This window comes from Borostomias antarcticus (assembly GCF_949987555.1).
Source record: "Borostomias antarcticus genome assembly, chromosome: 34".
In the NCBI taxonomy this organism is placed as follows: Eukaryota; Metazoa; Chordata; class Actinopteri; order Stomiiformes; family Stomiidae; genus Borostomias; species Borostomias antarcticus.
Genome location: NC_140267.1, coordinates 5,178,136 through 5,187,653, shown reverse-complemented (window position 1 = coordinate 5,187,653; position 9,518 = coordinate 5,178,136). Strand labels below are relative to the sequence as shown.

The 9,518-nt window shown below is 47.6% G+C and overlaps 1 protein-coding gene across 1 annotated transcript; it reads left to right on the top strand.

Moving 5' to 3' along the window:
* Nucleotides 1-1,036: 1,036 nt before the first annotated feature.
* On the top strand, nt 1,037-6,399 carry LOC311327828 (ubiquitin domain-containing protein 1-like; the record flags this gene model as incomplete). The annotated part of the gene is made up of 5 exons (XM_084460932.1): nt 1,037-1,085; nt 1,548-1,631; nt 4,978-5,205; nt 5,412-5,597; nt 6,185-6,399. The coding sequence occupies 5 exons, from the start codon at nt 1,037-1,039 to the stop codon at nt 6,397-6,399; spliced, it is 762 nt and encodes a 253-aa protein (XP_084317058.1).
* Between the last annotated feature and the right edge of the window lie 3,119 nt (nt 6,400-9,518).

The following is a 9,518-nucleotide window of genomic DNA, read 5'->3' as shown; positions in this document are numbered from 1 at the left end:
CAGAATTCAGATTCAGAAGTCTACGGTTGAAATCACAGGTAGCCACATTCCACGATTTTTGAACAGATTTCACCAAAATCTTTGACAAGTACACGTGAAAAGCAGGTTGGTGTGTAAATAGTTTTTTCAGAATTGTATCTTGTTGTGAATGTTTAATGCCGATCCTCTCTCTGCCCTCTGCTGGTGAGGTCTGGCCTCTAGGGCCCAGGCTGCAAATATAAACAAAAAAAAATCACATTCATGCAGACGCACCCGCACGCACACACACCTGCACGCACGCAACGCGTGCACACACACACACACGCACACACACACAGCTCCGTAGTCTTGCTGTGTGTTGTCTGAGAGGGCCAGTGATGCAGGGTATTGCTTATGCAGCAGCAGGGCAGGATTACATGGGATCAGTGAGCCGGTGCCATCTTATGATATTAGCCAGGGGATGATGGACAAGCAGACCCATGAACAAAGACCAGCTGTAGGCTTTCGTGCTGATTTTGGTGGGAGATGTGCGCACTCAGACACGCATACACACACACACACACACACACTCTACATCTGCCTTATTTTGATGACCCAGCAGAGGTCATGTTGTTGTATCAGTCAGCTGACGTCACAGTGGCTTTGCAGGTTGCTGACTGGTCAATATTGGACCAGTTGTGAGTGCTGAGACATTTTTTGGAGGACTCGCTTGTTCTCGCAGTGCGCATGCGTATCAGATTAATTGCACTGGGACAGCGCGAGGGATTTGATGCTGGAAACAAACTGGATTTCCAGGATCAACCCGCTGGGTCTGCTTACCGGGGCTGTCTGGAAGGAGGATTTGATGCACCGCACATGCAACTCACAGCCCTCAACCCAGCGTTGCGTGTGCACTTCAGAAAGATAGATCCATCTGGGACCCTGGCTCTGGATGCGGAAGGACCTGTCCAGGACTAGTTGTGCAGAAGGTGACGTGACACCTGCGTGGGGCTGAGTGGGTATCTTCCTCCTGGGCTGGTTGGCTGGTTGCTGTCATCATTTTAAAGCCCGAGTTTGGATGCATTCCCACTGCAGACGAATGCATAACTTAGCAGACTGGATCTCCGGTAGGCAACAAGAGACATTGTATATTTTGCTTTAAACATTGTGAAAAATAAACTTGTTTTATATAGCTGATGCTTTGACAGGTAACGGTAGCTATCTCAATGTTTAAGTCCTGTACATTTACTTGTATTGCAATTGGCAGACCACACTGTTACTGAATCAGATTACTGTCCGTCAGTCAGCTGGAGTTGGACTGACTCATCTCCTCCAACTAGCTGTCAGGAAACTCATTCTCTTTTACAGTAGACCTACTGCTACTAGTAGAATTAATTAAATTCCAGATTATGCAAGCTTTGTGTCTCGTTATCATCGTCAACAACCCATTCCAACAATCTCTGACACTGAATAAACTTGTCTAGCTCAGCTTTATTATGCTGCCCGTCAGAGCGTCTGTCCCCAAGTCTTGTGATGCATGTACCCCCCGTGGAGTGTGTGGATCAGTGGTGGGGTGTGTTGGTCCCCAGGCACGGTGATGGGCGGCTGTGTGGGACGGGGCCCGGTGGAGGGACAGGGAGGGACCGCTCAGAACAGCACCAGGAAACATGGAGGTAAGATGGTCTGGGATCAGCTTATAGCCCTCCTTAATCCTGCTGACTAAGCTGAGGGACACCATTGTCCTGTCAGTGTCTGAGCCTACAGCTCGGTGTGTGTGTGCGTGTGTTGTGTGTGTGTGCGTGCATGTGTGTGTTGTGTGTGTGTTCAGGTATGCAGTTGTATTGTAGCAGGTTTGGATTTGAGCCGCTGACCCTCCTTTTGAGGACCCAAACATCTGTCATTGAAACAAAGAGGAATTCACATTGGTCACATGCAGTAGAACTAGTGCATAGTTGCCTGCCAGAGCCAACACATGGTTTAACTGTCGCTCAATGTGTTAAATGGTAAATTAACTGCACTTATATAGCGCTTTTCCACCTTAGCGGCACTCAAAGCGCTTTACAATGGCCTCTCATTCACACATTCACACACACATTCACACCAATGGCGGTAGCTGCCATGCAAGGTGCTAACCTGCTCATTGGGAGCAATTTGGGGTTAGGTGTCTTGCTCAAGGACACTTCGACATGTGGACAGTCGGAGCTGGGATTCGAACCGCTGACCCTTCGATCACTGAACGACCCGCTCTACCAACTGAGCCACAGCCGTTAAACATCTTACCATTGGTTATTTCTAACCCCTGCCTTCAAATAGCTCAGAAGGGATTAGGCTTGTTGTGCACAGCGTTGGGAGTCGCTAGGCTAGTTAGCCTCTCTGGGCAGAACAATAACAATCCCCTGCTCTGGGGTGGGTTTGCTGGGTGGTTGTTTTTAGTGGTAAAAGAGAACGGGGTGTGTTCATTGAGGAGGAACTGGGGTGAAGGGTCACAACAGTAACCCACTATAGGTGTGACTCCCCGTTGTTAGCCGAGGACGCAGACCAGATGGTGGCATCTCAAGCTTGATCACCTTGACGTGACAACCTTGATTTAGCTTCCTGGGCGGCACCATCCTACCTGGAGCTGACGGCAGCACCCACGTCTCACACCGCCTACACCGACTTCAGGGAACTACTACAACTTGGCGCTTTGTTCATTTGCGCACCGATCAGAGTCGGGTCGTTGGCTGGAGTCTCTCTCTCCGATGTGGAGAGTCTATTGAGTTTGACACACAGCAGAAGTCTGAACAGAGGAGGACATGGGAGTGTCTAACTCCAGGGACCACCACCCCTACCACCCCACACGCTCACCCATGAGGGTGGTGGTGAAACGTGAGTCTGGATGGAGATGGAGGATTTGTTTATGGATTGTGATGATCTGTGTTTTAGAGCTGTCATGGTACCTTGTATCAGAAACAGCTGTGTCTGCATAGATGTTGCCTATTTTTAAAGAGTAAAAAATAGTTACTTTTTGGTCTAGGAGACATAATTCACAGGGATTTGTTAACTTTCTGTTCATCTAATTTAAGATATGTCCCTAGAACGTCTGTTCACCTGAGGAACTAGAGAATGCTTAGTTCTGTTTTTCATTCTTGGTGTCTCATACCATCTGTTTTTGAGCTCGACTGTATCATTAAATAGCCTGATTCAGCTGCTGTCTCTCTGAAGGAAACTTGAATCTGTTCTAGTTTCCACCACATCTATTTTTTCTTCATCTACAAGGCATCTCTGCATCTGTTGTTACTTCTGGCGAGAAATGCTGATCCAAATAACTTATGCTTAGGTGTCACTGCATGTTCAGGGGTGCAGAGGACTCCAAATGTCAACTTTGGCAACATACATTGTCCGGGTATGGAGATTAACCATGGGCATTGGTTCCCTTTACGCTTGTATTTCCCTGTGACACAGACTGTTAAAATTATAATTAATGTGTCTTCACAGCTGTGTGAGAAAGTGTCTTGGCTGTGGTACTGTAGCCTTTTCTGTCTGCTTTCTGTTCGATTTCAGACATTGAGGTCCACTCACTCAGTCACATGACACCTTTCACTGTCCACGCATCTCCCTAAGTAGTGGGACAGAAGGAGGTTATACTGTTATGTGGTGCCCGATTACTGCCTGTAATCCTGTGTGATGTGTGTGTGCGCGTGAGTACCTGTTTGTGTGTGTGTGACTGTGTGTGTGTGTGTGTGCGCGACTGTGCGTGTGTGCCTGCAATAATCCACTGCACTATAAATAATCACTTTGATTTTCCTCCCCCCGTTAATCAAGTGACCTTCCCAGTCCTCTGTCCCTTCCACCAGGTCAGTATAGGCAGGTCTGTCCACTCCACCAGGTCAGTATAGACAGGTCTGTCCACTCCACCAGGTCAGTATAGACAGGTCTGTCCACTCCACCAGGTCAGTATAGACAGGTCTGTCCCTTCCACCAGGTCAGTATAGACAGGTCTGTCCACTCCACCAGGTCAGTATAGACAGGTCTGTCCACTCCACCAGGTCAGTATAGACAGGTCTGTCCCTTCCACCAGGTCAGTATAGGCAGGTCTGTCCACTCCACCAGGTCAGTATAGACAGGTCTGTCCACTCCACCAGGTCAGTATAGACAGGTCTGTCCACTCCACCAGGTCAGTATAGGCAGGTCTGTCCACTCTACCAGGTCAGTCTAGACAGGTCTGTCCCTTCCACCAGGTCAGTATAGGCAGGTCTGTCCACTCCACCAGGTCAGTATAGACAGGTCTGTCCCTTCCACCAGGTCAATATAGGCAGGTCTGTCCCTTCCACCAGGTCAGTATAGACAGGTCTGTCCCTTCCACCAGGTCAGTATCAGGTCTGTCCCTTCCACCAGGTCAGTATAGGCAGGTCTGTAGGTCAGGTAGGTACTGGGGGGTGATAGTGGAGGTCAGGTAGGTACTGGGGGGTGATGGAGGAGGTCAGGTAGGTACTGGGGGGTGATGGAGGAGGTCAGGTAGGTACTGGGGGGTGATGGAGGAGGTCAGGTAGGTACTGGGGGGTGATAGTGGAGGTCAGGTAGGTACTGGGGGTTATGGTGGAGGTCAGGTAGGTACTGGGGGGTGATGGAGGAGGTCAGGTAGGTACTGGGGGGTGATGGAGGAGGTCAGGTAGGTACTGGGGGGTGATGGTGGAGGTCAGGTAGGTACTGGGGGTTATGGTGGAGGTCAGGTAGGTACTGGGGGGTGATAGTGGAGGTCAGGTAGGTACTGGGGGTTATGGTGGAGGTCAGGTAGGTACTGGGGGGTGGAGGTCAGGTAGGTACTGGGGGGGCATGGAGGGGTTTGTAGGTGAGGAGGAGGAGCTTGTAGGAGGGTTTGTAGGTGAGGAGGAGGAGCTTGTAGGAGGGTTTGTAGGTGAGGGGGAGGAGCTTGTAGGAGGGTTTGTAGGTGAGGAGGAGGAGCTTGTAGGAGATGTGGGACTGTCCAAATCCCCACTCTCCTCCTGGTCTCCACTCTCCTCCTGCTCTCTCCCTCAGGACGTAACGAGCCCCTGAAGAAGGAGCGCCCCAAGTGGAAGAGCGAGTACCCCATGACGGCCGGCCAGCTGAGGAGCAAGAGGGACGAGTTCTGGGACACGGCGCCCGCCTTCGACGGGAGGAAGGAGATCTGGGACGCGCTGCGAGCGGCGGCGCTGGCGGCAGAGGGCAACGACCTGGGACTGGCCCAGGCTATAGTAGACGGAGCCTACATCACCCTGCCACATGGTTAGGACTACACACACACACACACCAGGTTCTCTGACTGTGTTCCCTCGGTCTCACCAGGTTCTCTGACTGTGTTCCCTCTGTTCCCTCAGTCTCACCAGGTTCTCTGACTGTGTTACCTCGGTCTCACCAGGTTCTCTGACTGTGTTCCCTCGGTCTCACCAGGTTCTCTGACAGTGTTCCCTCTGTTCCCTCGGTCTCACCAGGTTCTCTGACGGAATGCTATGACGAGCTGGGGAACCGCTACCAGCTGCCCGCCTACACCCTCGGCCCGCCACTCAACCTCATCAACCAGGGAACCAATGAGAGCGAAGCCTCCGAACACCCAGAGAAACAAGCCCCGCCCCCTCCCCCCAAACAGGAGTTCCAGCTGAAGGTCCGCCTATCATCCGGTGAGAGAGAGAGACGTATGGGCTGCGTTCCGAATCACATACTACCCTACTATATAGTATGCCAAAACAGGATGTAGTATAATACATAGTATGCCACATGCAGTATGGCAAAAATACCAGGATGTCCTACTACATCCGGTCGTATTTTGCAGTATGCAAGCCAGCAGGCTTTTCTGGCTATTCTGACCCACAATCCTGTGCGCAGCGGAAATGTGCGTCACATGTGCGAGTCGTGACAGCTGTAGACCAATGTTGCGTTATTGACAGCAACGGATGTGGGCAAATTTCAAGGCGCAATGTTATGACAAGGTAGTATGTCCCAATTGGATGCCTACTGCTTGCAAAGTACGTACTTTCTAAGGGCAGCTGTAGTAGGTACTGGTAGTAAGAAGTAGAAGTATGCGATTCGGAACGCAGCCATGCACTCCAGAATACCATGGAGGCGATACATTCAAATACACAACTTACACTCAAATCACTTACAACGTGATGGCATTACGCAGGTATGTCTGTCTAATGAATTCAATAGAAACCAGAGCTCTGGTTGTTTCATTCATGCGAGCTCCCTCGTCCCGTCTCCTTGCCAGGGAAAGACGTTCGTCTGGCGGCCAGCATGGCCGACACCATCTCCCAGCTGAAGAAGCAGCTGGAGGTGCAGGAGGACATCGAGGCGGCCCGCCAGCGCTGGTTCTTCTCTGGGAAGCTGCTCACAGACAAGACCCGGCTCCAGGACACCAAGATCCAGAGGGACTACGTCATGCAGGTGGTCATCAACCAGAACCCACCAGTCATAGCTCCCTGAGGAGGGAGGGAGAGAAGGATGGCGGGAGGATGAGAGAGAGGGGAGAGAAACAAGGATATAAAACATACTGCAGTCAAACACACACACACACAGACACACACACACAGCTAACAGTCTTGTCAGAGTGCTGCATCTGGGTTGCTGTGACGGAATTATATGTCAATATAAATTTGTTTTCTTTTGTACAACCTCCTCCTTTTAGTCTTAGTCCTTTCATGAATGCTTCCTGTGAACGCAGCGCTAACTCTGTTTAATGCAGCGCTAACTCTGTTCAACGCAACGCTATAACCCTGTTCAACGCAGCGCTAACTCTGTTCAACGCAGCGCTAACTCTGTTCAACGCAGCGCTAACTCTGTTCAACGCAACGCTAACTCTGTTCAACGCAACGCTAACTCTGTTCAACGCAACGCTAACTCTGTTCAACGCAGCGCTAACTCTGTTCAACGCAACGCTAACTCTGTTCAACGCAACGCTAACTCTGTTCAACGCATCGCTAACTCTGTTCAACGCAACGCTAACTCTGTTCAACGCAGCGCTAACTCTGTTCAACGCAGCGCTAACTCTGTTCAACGCAACGCTAACTCTGTTCAACGCAACGCTAACTCTGTTCAACGCAACGCTAACTCTGTTCAACGCAACGCTAACTCTGTTCAACGGTAACGCTAATTCAACGCAACGCTAATTCTGTTCAACGCAACGCTGTTTAACGCAGCGCTAACTCTGTTCAACACAGGTATATGTATATATCTGTTTTAAATGAGAGCTTGTGTAAATATTTGTACATTTATATATATTATATATTTATAATATTTGACGTGACAATTCTGTATATATTATATACAAATTCTCCAATTGGATGAGCAAGTTCCAAACCTGTTTATAAGGTTGAGAAATGGACGGTGGTTTTTTCATCAGTTTTATCCTAGTTAGTTTTGTATGCTCCTTGATGCACTGAAGTATGTGTACTTATCTGAAGTATGTGTACTTATCTGAAGTATGTGTACTTATCTTGATGACTTTGTGAATAAACATTCAACATGTTAATGGGTGGTGTTTTTCATTGCTATGTGATTATATCAGTCCTAGAGACTCAAACAAGGCAAACAATATTAAGTTAACATCCGTATACATTAATATATAGATACAGTAGATGGGTCGATAGATAGATGGTCGATAGATAGTATCGATAGATACCTGTAGTTACTTTATTGATATACAAGAGTGTTAACATGAAACATGCCTAGATAGTGCAAAAAGACAGATTGTGGAAGATTCAAGTAAGAGTGTCATTACCTAGTAGATATCAAGTAAGAGTCTGCTTCAAGTATGTAGGTTCATGTTGGTACATGTAACACTGAACATTCTAGTTAGTTCTTTTATTGACGAAAACGTTTAGGTCCAAACAAACAATTGTATATACAATAAACCATGAATACAAATATTAAAATACACAAATACAATTCACTCATAACATATGTATACAAAATATTCATGAATATTATAATGAACAATAGACAAGGATTGCAAGTCTGCCAAGTGAGACCAGGTTGGTCGGAGTAATGGGACGTCGGGTAACCGACCGCTATTCCGAAGGTCCGGTATTCCGAAGATTGATTTCCATTCATCGGAATAGCGGCCCCCAAGCCTTTTGGCAAAAGGTCCGCTATTCCGAAAACTAGACCGCTGATGGTCGGAGGGTGCATTTCAAACTGCCGGTGCTGGGGCTGCCCATAATTCCGACTTCCCATTATTCCGACCACTCAATGTTCCGAAAATTACCCATTATTCCGACATCCCATTATTCCGACCACTCAATGTTCCGAAAATTACCCATAATTCCGACATCCCATTATTCCGACCACTCAATGTTCCGAAAATTACCCATTATTCCGAGGTCTTATTGTTTCGACGTCCTGTTGTTCCGACCATATTAAACCGATTTGTCCGTCCCAGTTACATGTCGTTATTCCGAAATGTCTTTATTCCGAAGGTTCGCTATTCCGAAAAGCTGATTTTGAAATCGACCATCCTACTGCTTTTGATTATTGAGTCATTGCTTTAATGAAAATAAAAAAGATATCTTCGTTGTGTGTTCAAACCTGGCTGTTACGTATTGTGTCTGTCCTGTGCTTTGTTACTGTTCATGTTTGTCTCCCCCAGGTGTCTGTCCATGCTGTGTGCATCCTCCCTCGTCATTCGTCCTGTCAATCATTGTCTCCTGCCATCCTCCTGGCTGCCACTGCTACCACCTGGCTGCCATCAGCAATCAACTCCCCCAATCTGAATCCCTGTTTAGGAGCGCTGGGAATGGCCACCTGTTCAACAACACGTGTGCACACTGCGCCATGTTCCTTTGTTAGAGTAGGTAGGTCTCGTTGAATTTTACTGTGATGGACCAAGCAGCCAAAAAGATAAGGACATAAAGCCAATGTAAAGATAAGGGTTTTATTCACCCAAACAAAAAGAGTTAACAGAACATCCTCCAAAGAATGCCAAACAAAACAGAACTGAACAAAAGAGAAGCCCCTAACAAATGAACAACTCAAGGTATATATAGGTCCTGGTCAGGTACATAAACTTAAGGGTATTGGCTAAAAGTAATTTTACCCCAAATTATACTTAATTCAAATTGATTGAACAAACACTATACACACACACATCTGACATATATACAGAAATGAACAACAAATACAATGTTGACTAATAAAGAAATACATATAATAACTAAATTACAGGACAATGAGGCCCCCCCTGACATCTCCCGGGAGTTGGTTCGGTCCACCACCCACATCCTGGTATTTGAGACGGACCGGTCCCAGTTCTCCTGTTTGCCCATATAGCATGAGGTGGCGGTCGACTCCCGGGAAGAGACAAAGAAGAAATTAGCAAACAGAAGTAAGCAAACCAATCCAAAGCAATTGTGACCTACAAAACTTAAGCTGCGTGCACTCAACTTAAACATGCAAGTCAGGACTGCTAATAAAGTATGGATGCGATATATGAACGAAAATCTGTGTCGTGTCATTATATGAAATTGGGTATGTATGTGCATTATGAATGTTAACATGTACAAATTAACCAACTAAACCAACAAGAAAGGTGAAAGGACTATAAGAAA